General features: G+C 33.4%; 1 protein-coding gene across 2 annotated transcripts; it reads right to left on the bottom strand.

Annotated features, from left to right (window-relative positions):
• Window positions 1-5,715: 5,715 nt before the first annotated feature.
• On the bottom strand, window positions 5,716-19,189 carry LOC131602027 (uncharacterized). Of its 2 annotated transcripts, XM_058873972.1 has the most exons (18): window positions 18,994-19,189; window positions 18,821-18,917; window positions 18,682-18,738; window positions 18,547-18,602; window positions 17,044-17,077; window positions 16,675-16,762; window positions 16,068-16,159; window positions 15,674-15,748; window positions 15,088-15,176; window positions 13,701-13,830; window positions 12,348-12,437; window positions 11,573-11,638; window positions 11,106-11,197; window positions 7,712-7,777; window positions 7,542-7,608; window positions 7,039-7,127; window positions 6,764-6,890; window positions 5,716-6,107 (listed from the first exon to the last, which is right to left on the bottom strand). In XM_058873972.1, the coding sequence occupies exons 1-18, from the start codon at window positions 19,050-19,052 to the stop codon at window positions 6,051-6,053; spliced, it is 1,431 nt and encodes a 476-aa protein (XP_058729955.1). In that variant the 5' UTR covers window positions 19,053-19,189; the 3' UTR covers window positions 5,716-6,050. The 2 variants fall into 2 exon arrangements, 1 of the variants encoding a protein (XP_058729955.1); XR_009283905.1 differs by lacking the exon at window positions 5,716-6,107 and having other exon boundaries at window positions 6,763-6,890; window positions 6,979-7,127.
• Window positions 19,190-19,237: the final 48 nt, after the last annotated feature.

Here is a 19,237-nt window from a genome sequence, read left to right as displayed (position 1 = left end):
ACTGATCCACAGGAGGGGAGATCGACACTTAGATCAGCAGATGTTCTGGTGTATGGGTCAGGGTGGGTAACAGGGAAATATGCATGTGTAGACTTGATTGGGGTTTTTCCACTGGTGAGACTGAGGACTAGAGGTTTTATTGTGGGAGAGATGTAACACACTAATTCTCGATTAAACATAAATATAATAATACAACGAATAAATTCAAGCAATTAGAAAGTTACTCATGATCCACTGATCAAAACAAACACAAAACCAATTGTCTTTTTTAAAAAAACGCAGCGAAAAACAATTATGTTTGACATCACAATTTCATCGATCGCAGAAATGCCACAAATGGCTTAACAACTTCAAAATAACATAAAACGGGAAATGATAAACAAAGGACAACTTGTTTCCCCAATGTTACATATGAGAGCGACTTCCCCAAGACCCGAATGGAAAGTAACTAAGGAAGCATCAAGGTCATCATCTATCTCTAGCAGCTACTCCTTAACCTGCTTGTCTGTATTCCACATGAACACAAACACTACAATAAACAAAAAGGGTAAAAATACATTTAAAATATGTTAGTAGTGTAAAACAGAGGAAGGGTGGGATAATCACATAACCATCATATACCCACGCTATTCACAACTAATCACCATCTCATGTCGGGTATTCTCAATTAATTAACAACATCATGAAACAATGATTACATATGCAAACATGTATGCAAATTTACTACACAACCGACTCTAATGCATGTGGTATCATTTATGGACGACACGTGTCCATATTTGCTCCTCATTCCCTCTTAGAACAAGAGCACACCAAAATTTCTACTAATCACGTTATAGTAACATTTCACTAATTCCTCGCTGGAATTAGCTACTCGCTTCCGATCCACACCATCGTCCAAGGCACTCCAAACTGAACCGAAGTTCGTACACTAGAATGCATGAATTTCAACAACAATATACAATTATACACATGCATTATTAGCCCCTCTTCTGACCATGCACATCATCAACAATATCACCACCACAATTTAATATGCACATATTAATCAGTGCAACATCACCAAAATTCAACAACAATCTTAATTTGCACATAATACACATATCAATACAATTCATTCATTTAAGCGTGTAATAATTGATTCATCATCACCAATAATTAGTATTTTCTCACCATTTATCACCAAACAGTAATTCAACACCACCTTCAAGCAAAACCAGACCATAAAAGTCGAATCGGAAACTCAAAACGAGCCACTGACACGATGACGTCCTGGTCGTCACATGAGTGATACATGTCACCCACTTTACACTCAACCCATCCCCACCCTAATGACCGGCTTAAGAAACCAAGCTTGGGGAGCTTAACAGTCTCTCTCTCAAGTAGTCTATCAGCGCCTTCGAGAACATGACGAACTGGTCCTCAGAAGGGTGACGACCGTCACCATGATTCCGGGGGCAGAATCATGTTTTCGACCATGAGAGTTCTATGGAAGTTCTGGTTTTGGCCTCTAAACATCCAATTCTACCAAAAACATCATATATATACATGATCATATGTCTTCTTCATCATTTGATCATTGATCACACACTTTAATCCATCAATTCATCATAAATTCACCTTTAACATCAAAACACCAAAAGATATCACATTCAACATTAACATCAACATTCGTCCAAACAATCATCATGTAAATCTCAAAAATTGAGAGAAACGAAAAATCAATTACCAACAATGACATTTAGCATAATTTCAACATCAAAACACATAAAATATCATGATTACAACAATAGAGCAATAAAACCTATTGGAGTGGAAAGACGTCTCCCTACTAGAAACATCATATATACATGATCATATGTCTTCTTCATCATTTGATCATTGATCACACACTTTAATCCATCAATTCATCATGAATTCACCTTTAACACCAAAACATATCACATTCAACATTAATATCAACATTCAACCAAACAATCATCATGTAAATCTCAGCAATTGACAGAAACGAAAAATCAATTACCAACAATGACATTTAGCATAATTTCAACATCAAAACACATAAAACATCATGATTATAACAATAGAGCAAGTAATCATCAAAATGAACTAAATAAAATAAATCATCAAGTAACTAAATAAAATAATATCACCAATATAAATAAATAAATCATCAAGTAACTAAATAAAATAATTATAGACTCGATTAAAATAATTACGAAAAAATGGGTTGTTACAATTCTCCCCCACTTAAAGAATTTTTTCCCAAAAAAATTACCAGAAGGAAACAGAGTCGAATACTATTCTCTCATCTGACTTTCCAGTTCCCATGTCATGCTTCCAGCATCAGGTCCTACCCACGCCACCTTTACCAACACAATTTTCTTTCCTCTCAAGTGCTTCACCTCTCGATCCTCTACCCTCAAGAAAGATGGCTCAACAGTTAAGTTCTCTCTAACTTGCACATCATCCACTTGAATCACATGAGACGGATCAGGAATATATTTTTGCAACTGAGACTTTCTTGTACTTATCTAGAAAAGAAAGGAAAATAAAAGGGTGAAAATTGAACAAATCCATATACCCACAGAGAAAGAAATAAAATAACTTAGAAAACACCTTTTTTCGTCCCTCTGCAAAAATAGCTTTTACCACTTCCTTCCGGTGTATAAAATTCTCAAAAAACAAGAGCATAATTGTTTTCATATCCTTATCAACCTTATTAAGAGCTTCAAAATGAACCCAATAACATTTGGAGCCTTTAGAGAAACGATTTGAAGACCAAAACCATCGTCGCTAATCTGTGCACTTAATTTGTCCGATGGAAGGACCAGACGACATTTCTTCCCCTTTTACAAAAGCATGTTTATGGACTAAATACTCTAGTTTGACCTAAGAATAATCTTCCACCGCCTTCATCAAACTAATGGGTTAGGTGAAAACCTAGGTTCACTAAACAGAACAGAACGGTGCAAAGAGAATAGATAAGTAAGTTTAACAACATGAAAGAAGAAATTGAATAATAACACCGAAGGTCTTGTAAGAAAGGGGGCAAAAAATAGATCAACGGTTTAGATCGAATAACAAGGAGAAAATATGAGGATAACCAACACCTTGTCCCATCAATCCACACAAAGTAGAAAACACTTGAGTACCCTAGGCATGGTACTCGATTTCTAACTCGCATGCCTTGGATGATGTGTTAGCTATTAAAGGTGACAACGGGCCAGTGACAAGAAATCATTAAATATGTTTGTCCCTATTTGCTTATGCGATATGCTCCAAATGTTTCAATGATTGGGATAAGTCTTTGATAAAACCGGTTACTCCCACTTAAGATTTCCCGGTATTCGAGAGCACCGAAAAGTTTTGGGAGCAATTGTTTTGGGCCGACCATCTCTCTCTCGAGCAGGCCATCACGAGGAAGATTAACCCAGATTAAAACTTACTAACCGACTACACTGACAAGTTTCTAGAATCTTTTCTTGATCACTGGACTTTCATGTACCTCACTACATGAGATTCACGCCTCAAACACATTTAACGATCCTCTGTATTCCACGTCTGAAAGATAGCGAGATTGTTATTCATCTCTCGTATATATAGGGAATGAAACCATTTCAGGTAACAAGTTTCAAACACAATTTGAATACTCTTAACTCTTTCACATACTGACTTGAGCGCCAGAGTGCTAACCTTGCAGGTACACCCCGCTCCGCCGCATCAAAAGCTTTAATCCGCCGCAGCTTCTGCATCTCACTTTATTTTTTGTTTCAGAACAGAATATAGCTCATCTCACTTAGTGGGTTAAGGCTTGGTTGGTGTTGTTATTATTTTTTGTTGAAGAAATTTTGAACGAGAAATTTTTTTCTAAGGTTTTAGAAAAAATAAATGAATCATAATTTTTTTATTTAAAATTCAAAAACTCATTTTTTTTTTAAATTTTGTGAAAAATGAAGAAATTGAAAAGGTTTTAGTATATATGATGGCAAAATAGTAAGATCAAAATAAATGTTGTAGGAGTGAAAGTAACCCGATTAAATTTGTTTTTGAAAGATGTGACTATTTTATATACATTATGATCTCTTTTTGTTTATGAAAAAATAAACTGTTAACCTAAACCTCTAGGGTTTAAGAGTTTATTTGGGAGTGGTTTTTGAATGTAAAACTTTTGGAAGTTTGGGTCAATATACTACATTAGCATATAAAAACATATATTTTTTAAACTTTTTAAAAATATCAAACACATTTTAAAATATAGATGCAATCAATCATTCAAAGTATTTTTCTCGAAAACCTTTCAAAAACAAACTCGTAAACATACCCTTAATAAACTTACTTAGACTAATCTTGCATGAGTTTTAAATGTATTGTCCATGATAATATAATTCCTCTATTTCTTAATATAAATAATTTTTAAATTTTTAAATTTATTAAATAATTAATATATTTAATTTACATATAAACTAAATACAATTATTATTTAATAAATTTAAAAAACTAAAATTTATTTATAATAAAAAATAAAGTCATGAGAGTAAAATGCAAATATTTTTGAGAAATCATATTTATCTCTATCAAATGGGACCAAACTAATAAAACGCGAATTTAATTGAAATAACTGTTAAATTTGTGTAAAAATTTGATTTTATTTTAGATCACATATAAAATATTATTTGTGAATGGTTGTAATACACTATCCCATATAAAATATTTTACACTGACCGTAAATAACAACTATTCTCATAAAATGTATCAAATTATTTAAGGATGGAATACTCGTGGCGTAAAGTGTAAGCTCATGAAAAGTTAAGTATATTTCTATTTGATCTTTTCAATAATTGACTTCCTTGGCAAAAATTCTCTTAACAATGATTTGAATGAGGGAACCTCTATGATCCATACTAATCAAAATTCAAATACTACTATCCTTCAACTTTTCATGATTTAATTCAAATCATGGAGACAACTTTGGTTTGCAATCATAGTTATTGCGCATTTGGGGGGTTATAAAAGGAAAACAACACTTTGGAAAATCTCAGACAAAAAATAATGGGACCGTTAGACAAATGTCACATCGAACTAGGAAATGGCCATTCAGTAGAACATATTCGATAAAGATATTGTAAAATAATTTGTTTCCAGTCTTTACATCCACACAAAAATGGTGAGAATCACTTCTCTTTCGTTTTCACTCACAATCACAGCTAGCCTGAAAGAAACTAGTGATGTTATTTTGTCAGAGTAATAAAAGAGGAAATTTGTAAGAAAACATACAGATCAAGTATAAAACAAACTCTAAACTTTCTAAAGTTTACTTTTTGTTTTCATTGAATAGTTAATATATATTGACTAAATATAAACTTAATACATAATTTATTTAATGAATTTAAAAAACAATTTTTTTTGTAATAAGAACAAGTGTGATTCTCTCTATTTACGGCACATCAAGTTATCTTAGAAAATTCCTTAAAATATAAGAATAGAGAAATTGTAATATTATATCTAATTTTTTTCAAATTTTATTTCTTGGTACAAAAGATATTTGTGAACATTATTTTTCTTCCAAAAGATATCTGTGAAATGACAAAACCACTTCACTTAGCTTTTTGGTTTGAGTGATGAATAAAATACATATGCACATCTTTGAAATGTTGAACTTATATTTGCTACATGAATAATAACTCATTCTGATTCTGGTGAACTTCTCTTAAGTTTCTGAGTTTGAATTCTACTAGTACTAACAATCCTTGTGTTGGATAAGTCTATACAAAGCTCTGCTCTGGTTTTAAACGAGACTCCCGCTAGTGGATCGTGGGATTTGTTTAGTTTTGTTAACGTTAGCTTCAATGATTTGACTTTTGTAAGTATTTTGAGTGAGATAGATACAAAAACAATTTTAATTTGAACCAAACTCATAACTATTGTACAAGAAAATAATCCCAGAAAGGGTGTGTTGGAGAGTCATATAATAGAACGAGTGAATTTGGTTGTGAAGACGACATTCCAATTACCCCTACTCTACAATTTATTCTGCCAAATGCTTGATACTAATCTTCTCCTTTGCATGACTTGCGTTTTTGCGAAACCACAAGCAAAGATGTTCCCTGAAACCAACAATATCAATCAACCTTAGGCACAAGACAGCAAATTAATGCCAAGATGAAGTTGGAGCGGTGTGAACGGCCAAACAGTCAAAAGTCAGAAGAAATCCAAGACTAAGGGCCAGTTTGTTTCAGCTTTAAAAAAATGAATTTTTTCTTTGTATTTTTGAAAATAGATTTTTTAAAATCGTTTTTCAAAATATTACAAATTTTTTTATATTCGTTTTTTCTAAAATGAAACACTAATTTTGACATCTTATAACATAAACATACATAATTGAAGACCAAAATTTTATCAAAATCATAATTTTTTCAAAAAGTCGTATTTCAAAAATGATTTTTATGAAAATCTATTTGAAATAGCTTCAAAATTAAGTGATTTTTTAAAATTTTGATATCCAAATTTTTTCCCCATAAATAGATGAAATACCTAAAATCACATTTTAAGAATAATTATTCAAACAAAATTTTCATTTGAAGCTTTTATGAAAAGTTTCTTTGTAAAAAAATTTTTCACAAAATTTGATAACACTATAAAAATCATTTTTAAAAAAAGCCAAAACAAACGGGCCCTAAGTCAGGCTTCAAAAATGACATGCTTAATTATGGATGGAGTAGTTTATAATCAATATAAAAATAATTAAAATTCCAGCACAAACCTTTGTTCCGGCTACGATGGCATTGTACAAAGGATGAGCAGCACATGACAAAACTTCTTCAGTTAAAGGAATGAATCTATTTTGATTCTTTTGTTTTGTCGAACTGGAAAATTCTGGTATATCCTCCCTGTAAAGAAGAAAACTTGCAAATTAGGTAGAAAGAAAAATTTGCAATACGTTTTGAGAATAAAATGCAGACATATATAAATGTACACCTGGTTAACTTGTGTGTTGTTCTATAGATTTCACCATCTATAACAGTTGGAATGACTTACTTGTAATCCACGTGACACGGTGAGCTGATACTCGGGTAGAAATCTAACATATGAAGGCCGCAATTAACTGGTGACCCTGCCAAATAGATCTGAAAAATAGAAATAAGAGTAATGTCAAAGATGTTTTCTAACTAGAGATGTACGTAGTAGTTTAAAAAATAAGGTTAAAATAAGGTTTGGATTTGAAGGATGTGGGACATTAGTGTCGGCCGATTTTACTCACCCAATGCAAAAAACCAAAAACCACTATTTAGTTCCATCACTTCACTGTTGTAATATATATTGATCACTTATGTGGGATGGTACAAGTAGTGGCAACTTGTATGTTTTAGAATAAGGACATGAGTAATGAGAACCAAATTCTTATTAAACCAAATAATTGAAATTAACAGTCACAAGCACTGTATAAGTAGAAACTGAATAACTTGCCAACATGACTAAATGTTGTTTTGCAGAGAACTTAAAGATAAAGAAGGTAAATTCCATTAATAAAGGTCTCTTACCGAACATGTCGATAACCATGAAGGTTTTCTTAAATCTGTTTGATCAAGGGAAGCATAGGAATCATTTCTAACACAGAATGAACAGTACAAACAATAGTTAGATGTATTCCGCAAAGCCTTTCCGCAGATATCAACTAAGCAAATCTAGATGTGACAACTAACAAACTTACAACCAAGCTGGGGGAGGGCAATGAATATGTGTAACTTTAAAATTATGAATATCCAAAATGCCCGACCTACAATGATATTAAAGCAACAATTTAACATGCTGGATTAACATAGATAAGGAATCATTTATTTGACACGTAAAAATCAATAAAAAGCAAATAAATGTTTTCGATGTACTCAGCCACTATTAAGTATTGACATCAAAAGAGCATTTTAATGGTAGTCACTAGTCATCGTTAACAACAAAAACAATATACAAGTATCTTCTCACTAGATGAGATCGGCAGCACAGATTAAATGATGCCATGCCAAATACCGTATGATGAATTAAATTCAAAGAAAAAGTGCTTCGAAAAAAAAGATAAATCAACTACCTCTAAATCTCTCTCAATGGCTGGCCTATAGTTTTACTTATTTTCTATGCATTGGACTGTCATCTTACCTATTCAACAAGTATACTCTACAAATACCTAAACTAGCTAAAGATGAGACTCTTGTCTTTTCTACCATAGAAGTTATACAAATATTCTCTAATAATAGTATTCTTAATTCTATTTTGTCTTATATAACTTGTCCATCATAACAATTGCATCCCTGCAACACTAAAAATATTTTTGTATTATTTCTTTACCATCCAACATTTAGAGCAGGGCCGGCCCAAGGGCCAAGCTGCTAAAGCTAGGGCTTTAAGCCTCAAAAGTTTGAGGTTAAAAAATGCCTCAAATTTTTTATTTATTTAGATTTAAAAATACATATATTATTGTAGTTGAATTGTTAATATATAGGCCTCTTTTTCTATTGGTATTTAGCTCAACTCTTAACAACCACAAAATTAATATTTTGAAATAAATTTTAAAGACGTCACTTTAAAATTTGCTTTAGGGTATGTTTGGATTGATGAAATAGGATGGAAATGAGCGGAATGGAATGGAATAAGTTTCTGTTTCATCGTTTGGATCTATTAAAAACGGATGGAATGGAGTGGTAACGGATGGAATGCATTCCATTCCATTCCATCACTTTCCACCATTTTTTGTACCCTCCGATTTAGAAGGAATGAAAAAAATTACTCTATTCCATCATAATGTATCCAAACAATGGAATGACGTATTTACTCCATTCTATTCCGTTCCGCTATATTCCATCCCGCTCCGCTCCATCCACTCCGTTCTTTTTTATTGTATCCAAACATAGCCTTAGGCCTCTAAACGGGTTGGACCGGCCCTGATTTAGAGACAGGACATAATGGTTTGAAAAAAATTTACTTTTTCAAGCTAGAATGGTACTTTTTTATCACACAACATTTATCTATTTCATCCATCATGATCGAATACTATGTTAGACACCTCCCTATATGTCCTTGCCATTTTGGATGATGGACTTATGGCACAAGAAATGTTAGAACTATGGTAGTTTATGTCTCCCAGTTTGTATCTCAAAGCTATAATTTGTCTCTAACTAAACTCGAATTCTATGTAGTCTTATTTGTTACTACTTTGATGAAAACCATGTGCTTCCAAGGTTTTCTCTATATATCTCACTTCCACTTATTTTTTTCCATGAACTCTCCAGCTAACACTATCTCGTCCAATTCCAGAATAAGCATATACCATGGACAAAGTCTCAAAGATATGTTTATGCAAGAACATCAAAAACATATATAGAAATATAAGTCTCAAAGTTGAGCAGGGGTGCAAGCCTATAGCTTGAAACAAGAATATAAGCAACCAAATTCTTTTTCGCTAGAAACCTTCAAAAACGTTTCTAGTTACTCTATCACAAGTCTTCTATAAATTGATGAAAATCATAATTAGATTTTCTTGATATCTTTCTGCCAGTCTTAAAGGGACTTGGGTATTATGGGGTGCAAGTCCCACATCAAGTAGCTTGGAATGCTCAGTGGAGTATTTAAGTGGCTTGGCTCTTCCACCTTGATAGCTAGCTCAGATGGGAGGATTATCCAAATACTTAAATACTTATCAATTGGTTACGGAGTTGGTCGTCGGTCGTCAGTGGCTTGACAATTCCCAAAGGTGCTGTTGTGATATGGAATTGGGTGTTATGGGGGTGATCAACAAGTCCCAAATTGGGTAATATAGGATACTCTGAAATATTTAGGTGCTTTTAAGGGAGGGTTCTTCATGAGATTAGATACTTCTCAGCTCAGTGAAATATTTAGGTGCTTTTAAGGGAGGGTTCTTCATGAGATTAGATACTTCTCAGCTCAGTGAAATATTTAGGTGCTTTTAAGGGAGGGTTCTTCATGAGATTAGATACTTCTCAGCTCAGTGAAATATTTAGGTGCTTTTAAGGGAGGGTTCTTCAAGAGATTAGATACTTCTCAGCTTCATGTAGAACATATAGCTTTCATTCTTGGTTTCTCATAAGTTTAATAACATTGATGGGGAAAGTGTATTTAGAGAGGAGGGGAAGGCTACCGACTAATATTCTCCTTCTTCAGTGGAAATTATAGATATAGATAGAGGGAAAGGAGTTGAACAAACGTTAAATCAAAACCTAAGAAGCACAGATTCTGACACGGACACCGTGACACGGACACGGACACTCCGACACCGATAATGTAAAAATATAGGACACCGACACCGCTATGTATATGATACTATTTGAGTTTTATTTATCGCTCTTTCATTAAAAAAATTAAAAATATTCTAATCAAAATTAATATTTTTAATTCTTCCTTAATATCATTATTTCAAAACATGTTTAACCCTTTTAGATGTGTATGAGATTTGTCTAAAAAATGTATAAGGTGTGTTGAAACAAAAAGAAAAACAATTTCTTTTTGAAAAACTTGTCTGAATTGTGTGACACGTGTTGTAACGAGTGTCATACCGGTGTCGGACACTGATTCCACAAGTGTCGAAGCATATAAAAAAGGTTTTTTTTTGCGACACTTGTCTGACTTTTCCGACACCTGTCTGACTTTTTCGACACGTGTCGTACGGGTGTCATACAAGTGTCGGACACCGACACGTGTCGGACACCGCGACACGCCTGTGCCTAGAGGTGTCCGTGCTTCATAGACAAAACCCTCTGAAGTCCTCATCCAATTCATTTTTTAAGTATGCCCCCAAATAAAGGGGTTTTATTCTTTTACAGAGAATATAGAACCCTCAAATTAAGGAGTTTTATTCTTTTACAGAGAAATATAGAACCCCCAAGCAAGGTGAGGGAGTATCCTTCTCCTTCCTCCTCTCTTTTCCCTCAACCAAATCCGCTCACCAACCAAACAAATTCTTAGTGCATAGTCAAATGATAGAAATTCTCCTAGCTGAAGAAAGAAATCAGGCATGCAAGAAACATACCAAGCATGACCTTAAAATGATGTCTTGCATGATAAAGGGAAAAGAAAACCAAATACATTTGCCAACCTACCAGCCGTCTGCTATATGGAATGCTAACTGATTTGGGAAGGACGGATTAAGACCAATAGAGTGAATCTCCTTGGGAACAATTTCTGCTTGTGCCTACATAATAATAGGAATGAATGACTTAGCCTATAAATTTTTGTATGCAAAAAAATATCGCCACGTGATGAAATCCAGACATTGTATTGCAAACAAAAGCTTATTGCTGTTCAAATTAATACTTTTATTCACCCTATGGTTGTCAACCAAACACAGCAAATATGGAAAATTTATGATATACATAGAAATATGAGATTTTTAAATGCATCAAAAGCATTTCCATAAGTAATAACATCAATTTCAGCTGACACACATGCTTAATAGGCACAGAAATTATTAAAAATTAATCTACGATGAAAAATATATAGGCATCACACAAGAAAGGAAGTATTTTTGTCCAATTTAATCTGTAAAAGCAATAGATATCAACCATACCTTCAAGGATCCAATCTTCTCTAGTAATGTTGCCAACTTCACTGATGTTAATGGTGGATGGCATATCTAAAAAGCCAAATAAATCACCATAAGATCAATAAATATTGGAAGATATATCTTATAATAACATTTGTCCAAGTCGTGTTTTGTTCAACAAAAGTATGCTGCAAGCATCAAGAGGTCACGTCACGACATTCAGCATCTATATTAATAGATTACGATTCATAAATTCATATAATAGATATTAATGCAGACATGTGATTATATGATAATATTTTTACTTTGTGAATTGCAATTTCGGAATGTAATTTTAACTACATTGGCAGAGCATTGACCCATGTTAGCTATGCTAATATCAAATATCAAACTTCTGTGAGGCTAATCTATCGCCCTCGCCTAAGAAGGTGCATGCACCTCTATAGTACCAGGCAAGTTTTAATATCCTAGATCAATTGAAAACTGCAACAGGGCAATTATATTGCAAATTTACAACATTACAACAAATTTATACCTAACAAGGTAACCTTTAATCAAATAGTGTGTAGACTATATGTTTCAACAAAATCTCAATCTAGGACATTGTTACTTTTCATTAACATACTGATAACATTTTAAAATGAAAAACACGCAAAGGTTTGGCCCTTAGGCACCATGGCAAGAGGAGCAGATGCATTACGTAGGTAATTTTTGTCCAAATAGCCTCACTCCTTACTTATCTTTAGATTGTTTTTTTCACAATATATTAGCAAGAAAAAACACTCAATACAGAAATAACCTCTTTGTGAGTTAGGAATGAAGTAGATGCTCTTCCACCACGTATATCCCACACATACACAATCCCATGCCTCCCAGCACCAAAAACAATCTGGAAAAGGTAGAATAACCGTTGTTCATAATTTCACCATATATACTGTTGACCGAACATAATAAACATATGCAGTTTTAAACTCATTAAAACCAAAATGATGCAATTGCAATGGTTATGTACTTATGTTCAATGTAGTCAAGCACGAGATCGTAAAACTAGGACCGTAGCACGGCTCGTAAGATTCTACCGAAGGGAAAATTATAATACATAGACAAATAACCTATAAATCACAACATTCTACCAATTTAATTAATAATTCATAACCATCATTACATAACTTAATAAGTTCAAAAGATATCATCTTAAGTATTCAAAAGACTTAACTGTCGTCTTCAAAAGACTAAAATCAAAAAGGCAGCTTTTGTGTATGAGAAAAGTGTGGTTTAGGGTAGATGAAACTCTGGTTTTCCACTTAAAGTAAACTAGGTTTTTAATAAAAAACCGACCCGGTTAGACAGGTCCAACCCAACAAACAAAATCCAGCACGTTTTTTTCAATGATCTTGCTTCAAAGATCTCGATCTTGAGCATGCCGGAAACGAAAACAATCTGGATATGATCATAGCACGCTTTGGCAGTCATGGCACGTAAGATTTTACGCTCTTACAATCTAGCACTCGATCTTGACCACGCTGATTAAGTTAGTGCAGTTCTATTGAGGTGGACCAGGAACTGCGAGCTGTTTGGCTAGAATTAAAAATTAAAATTACAAAAATATTGGTCAGTTGCATATTTCGTTTACATATTACTAACTTGCATCCCATAAAATTTGGCAAAACGACTACCATGCAACTGCATTGGATTTGTATACTGCTCAGTTAGATTATTTAAGACTTCAACTGCCTAGGATATCTGATTGGGCCCTCATACAAAATTAAAGGGAGATACTAACTTGTGCCTTTAGGGTGCATGTTAAGGAACTTAATATAGAAATGTTGTCTTAAAAGTTTTGCATTCAATTACTTCAAAGTTTAAGAAAGTTTTTTTCAATATAAAATTTCTACTTTTGGATTGCTTAACATGTCCTTTAAGGCACAAAGTTAGCATGACCCGTATTAAATACTGCCAAGTCAACACCAGTTCCCTAATTAGGCATTGTCTCTATGCTTAACTATGTTAAGAACCCCTCATATGCAAATGTCAAAACAAGAAACTAGAAAAGCTTTCATTGGCTCAATCCAAGAAAAAAATGAATAAATTCATATTAGTGTTCTAAGAGAATTCAAAGATTACTTGATAGACTACATAAATAATTCCGGACCTGATTTTCTGCATCTAATTGGATGCTGTTAAGGGTACCAAATGAAGCAGAAGTAAGTTCGAGGCAGGGTAGACCCTTCGCTCTTCTATCCCAAACATTAACTGTGCCATGCGTATCAGAAGCAAAGATCCTGTTAAATTTGCTAGCAGATTGAGAACAGCACAGTGACAGAAATAATGATAAACTCACGGAATAAAATCATTATCAAGAGTAAAATCATACTTAGACTCAGCTATCTGATGCCATCCAGCATGTTAATAGTTTAGTGAAAATACACAACAATATCTTGAAAAAGAAAGCGCCGTGGGCCTTTCATTTGCTATCTTTGAGGAGATCCCCTGGATCCCACGAGGACTATGACGTCACAAGTAAAGTACACCTTAAAAACATTTGAGTGAGCCTTTACTTACTCACCGTTAAGATTTGGGCATGTAATGTAAGTATTAATCAACCTAACCTTGGTGATTTTTTTATAAATATAGATATGAAAACAATTTTTTTAAAAGGACTTTTTTTTTGCACCCACAGGTGAATAGTCTTTCAAGAGCATAAGATCTGGAAAGATATAGTTCTGCATGTGTAACTCATTAAGGATTCATTTATGAGATATATCGAAAAATGTTATCCTGATTTTCTAATACTTCCAAAACCATGAATAAGTTTCCAAAGGATGCAACTTTAAGTTCAAAGTTTGATTTTAGTCAAACACTGGTGCAAATCCTTATTTCTCACTTTCTCCTTCCTATCCACTTTTTTTATTATGCTCTCACTAAATTGAAACAAATTAGAATTCACAATTCAGACTCATCCTATTTCCTTTATCTTTTTCTCCAAACTTACGGGTTGCAGAGTAGTTTGTCTTTGGATTCACAGATATACCTGCGAGTTCCTTTATTATGGTAGCCCCAATTGAGTGGTAGCAAATGCTTTATTGGCGTCAGTATAATGCAATTGTAAGGATGAGATATTCCTCTTCTTTTGGATCGAATGAGTAGCCGCACTAGACATAACATGCATATCTTGTGTACACTTTGAAAACTAGATATAACATACATAAGTGTTACAGGCTATAGTTAATGAATTTTTGGTTAGTCACAGTGATTGATGTTTGAAAGCTAGACAACATTCGAAGATCAGCCTAATTTCCGGTTGCTTATTTTGTCAGGTTAATCATGTTGAGTAGCATGTGTCCGTCGTGTGACAATCAGTCACAACAAAAACATTGGACAAGTATAGATCAATAGAAGCTTTTATATTAAATCTTTAGACATCTTAAATATATTAAATCGTTAGACATCTTAAATATAAGAACAAGTTGCATTGTATTAGAAATTCATCATTCCTGATAGGTAAAAGAAACAGCTCCTCTGAATTTAGGTTCACTAACCTTGAATCATTTGATGCAAAAGCAACATCAGATAGACCTTTGGGTATGTTGGATCCACTAACGGTGGCGGTATTTCTTGTACGTAACTCCTATATCATGACATTTTTGTATGAAAACATTACTTGGACTAGCATTTTTTACTGGACTAGCATATATTTTAAAAACACTTGTACTTAGCAATTAGCATTATCCCTCAAAATCAGAAAGATGAGGAAAATGTGATCATGTGAAAAGATAAATGTCCTATAATATTGACGGATATTTAGTTTGTACTGTGTTTCTAGGTTCATTTGTTTGGATAAGCACCTACGATAAGAGAAATGTGTTGCACAGTTTTAGGCCGGTGCACCTTATTAGGTGTTACATGTTATTTTTACAAAAAAACAAAAAATTTAGAAGACAGAGCACTACTAAATAGTAATGGCATAATGCACTAAGGAAATGATATCAACCTGAATGTGAGGGAGCAACAAGCATCAACAGTAGAAACAAAATGTTTTCAATAGAAAATAGCGGTGGCATAATAATTTGAACAGAAGCTAGATTCTACAGGAAGTGCAATAAAAATATTATAATGGAAACTTACATCAATTGGTTCTGACATCATATATGCAACATCAAATATGAGTAGTACATTACGTTTCATAGAGGCACAAAGAACCTGAAAAGAAAAGGGTAAAGTTTAAATTGAAGAGAAAATGAAATGTTAATATGTTTGGAACAACAAAATAATTTTCATGAATCATGAATTTGACAATTCGCATGTCTAGGTCGTGCACAAAATGCACAAGCACTTGTAGATGCCGTGGTTTCATAAAAATAATGAGAAAAATATCAAAATAGCATCCTCCACAAAATAACAATGTAAAACTAGAAGTATATCACATAGTATATGTGGTTGATAGTATTTAGATATAATAATTGATAGTACAATTTCACAATACAATGCAAGTAAGAAGGTAATTTAATTAACTTTAAACCTCATTCTGGTCAAGAGGATTCCATTTGACGACATCAAGTTGGTGATCAGGTGAGAGATGCAGTAAAAGTTTGCTCTCGTCTTCTTGCAAGCCTACCATCACAATAAACATAAAGGCAAGTTTAAACATAAAGCAATCACCACTACTGCATTTAAAATTCCTCCCCGTCCAATGAAAAAACAAAGAAAAAGGCTACCTAAGAAATATAATGTTAAGAATAAGAACCAAAATGGGAGCTCCCTGGTGCTTTTTTCTTACTCTCCCGTAGGCATGTAAAAAAAGTAGGAAAAATTCAATTCAGGAATATGTTCACAATTTTGAAAGAAAATTAAATTCTCATTTTTGAAACACAAACAAACCAATTGGTTAAAGTTTACAATTACATATCGTTCGCTGCTTAATACACAATAGAAAGCGCATGCATGAAATAGGAATATTGCTCATGGAACACTTAATTCTAGACTAACTCCCCAATAAATCTGAGTCAATAGTTTGGTCAAAAATCAAAAGATAAAGATTGAAATTAACACCATTGTGTGCCACTCTAACAATGACTTTCACAGTGATAGTTTACAAAACAAAGTGTAACTACTAAAGCCAAACTTACAAGTTAATTTGTTTGTCCGGCAATAAAGAGCTTCAAAGTCATGAACTGTTAAGCAACCTGATCTCGTGACAGACGCCAAGTATATTCCCTAGAGAAATTTAAAAATAGGGTGGAAAAAAAACGGTGAAACTAATCAGTTTTATCAAATTAGTGTATTCCATGGTGAGAAAAAAGATACTCACGCAAAAGCATTTTGGTGACTTAAAAAAGACATGCATCCAAGAAATATAATGCATTGTTAAAAAAGTGTCGCTAATGAAAATAATTAGAGGATGGACATGCCTCAAACATGTGAAATTAGTATCACACTCATAAGTTAACCCAAACACACTACAAACTTCTTCTATTATCATCTACCAATTGAATTACCTTCTTGTCAAAGTCTACAGAAGTTACACCGTTCCTGTTAACAAACAAATGTGAGACGTTTGTAAAGAGAGTTCACTAGAAACATGTCAAATAATACAATATTAATGGAACATTAGATGCCCAAGAGCTCGTGTCATTGCTAACTACTACCTTGATTTTTTTCCTAGGAAGAATAAACAAATCAATTACACACACTTCTGTTTTACAATATTATCATAAACTAGGAAGTATGGAGTAAACATCCTTATACCAATTTCAAGTTGGTTAAAATACCAATCTTCATGTAGCTGATTAGGTTTTATTGATTATATGTTGCTCTATAGCTAAAAGTCTAAAACAGCAAATGTTGGAACCACATTTTATTATTACAAAATACAAAGCTCAAAACATCTTTTTGAGACTTGCCCGGAATATTCTCTCAACAAGGTGAAATTTGGGAAATAAAAAGGAGCTGTCCCCCCCCTCTTTGATTCATGTGTCATCGTGCACAGATAAGAGAGCTTGGCTGCTTCTGTTGCTTTCTGCATCTGATATTCTGGTCCGGCAGTTTCTTTTAATACAGTGTGGAAGACTTGGCAGCAACAGAACGTCAGAAACAAAGTCTTATTAAAAACTTTAAAAACATTAATTTTGATCATTTTGTGGTAGCAAATTTGGCATTTGCGAATGTTGAGGATTTCAACAGGGCAAAAGGAAAAATGCCATCAATTTCTGTCATAGTCATAGCTAAGAGATCTCATCCTAATTGTGGCATTGGTAAAATAAATGTTGTTGCAGGTTCCTTAGTAGAAGGGAAACCAGGTTGAGGAATGCTAGCTAGGGACCATACCGGTGCATCCAAGTTTACTGCAACAGAGTTTGAAGTTATTTCAATCCCTCCCGTATTGGCAGAATTGATAGTGAACAGATGGTGTCTCAATTGGGCTGAAGAGCAACATTTCAACAGTGTGATCATCAAAACTGATGCTGAAGCTATGGTATATTGTTTGCATGGTTCCACAAAGGCTACTAGAACATTTAATTTTGAACTGCTTCAACATACTATCTAGAATGGATAATGCCATAGTTGATAGCAGGGGTGGAGCTAGAGTATTTTAAGATAGTGAAACGTTGTTCCTGATAGCCTCTTTGGTTTGTCTAAGAGTGCAGGCTGTAGAACTTGGGTAGACAATGGCCCTGTTCAAGTCATTTCAGTTTTTTGTAAGGATAAATAACTGGCTTAACTTAAGCTAAGCTAATTCTGTGTCACTTTAAATCTAATCCATTGAAGTGTCTACATTTAAGAGTTCTGCACAATGTTAATGTCAGAGCTACTGAGCTACATAGAATATATGAAATCTTAACCCCATGGAAAACCACAGGTCAACTTCAATATTTCAAAAACACCTCAGAAGTGCTTCAAAAATTTAACTTCTATGCAAAAATATAAATTCTATCAAACAAACTATTCACTCCTCTTTCATTCATATTACATAAAAAGGAAAAGTCAATCAAAACATTTACCTTCTTCTATATAAAAGATTAGCCTGAGTATGTGCATCGGTGAGTATTCGATTAATCTGTATCACAAGCCCCAAAATAACACATTAAACTAAATCATCTTAACCAAACTATACACTAAATAATCATTAATCATACATTAGAGTAGCAAATTGTCCCATTTTCCCTTGTATACAAATGCTGAAAACATCCAACCTGCACATAATTCAATAACATCACCAAAATTAAAGTAAATCAATCAAACCCTAACTTCCATAAAAACAAAACCCACACAAACCTCAGAATACGAACGCATAAGCAAGTCCATCATTTCATGACAATAATTCGCCTCAAATTTCCCATTCAATTCAACTAAACTGCTCTTCCATCGAAACCTCCAGTTGCAACATACACAAAAATCTCAACATTGCAATTTACATAATTAAACTACAAACAAAAAATCAATTTTACCTAAGAGGATGCTTAACTCGTTCTCTACAAGGCTTTTTCGATACCAAATATTTCTCCATTTTTGCGCGCTCTCAAATCCAAGAAAAAATTGCAACAAAACAACACTGTCTAGAAGAAGAGCGTAATAATTTTCCCGCCAACTATTTGGGCCGAAAAAACGAGTTATAATTGGGCCCAATAACAAGCCCAGTCCATATAATTAATTATTTCAAAAAAATTATAATTAATATTTTAATTAAGTATA

The sequence above is a fragment of the Vicia villosa genome, linkage group LG5 (assembly GCF_029867415.1).
Source record: "Vicia villosa cultivar HV-30 ecotype Madison, WI linkage group LG5, Vvil1.0, whole genome shotgun sequence".
NCBI classification, from domain to species: Eukaryota; Viridiplantae; Streptophyta; class Magnoliopsida; order Fabales; family Fabaceae; genus Vicia; species Vicia villosa.
Note: the sequence above shows the minus strand (reverse complement) of the source record. Positions and strands in the feature narration are given on the sequence as shown.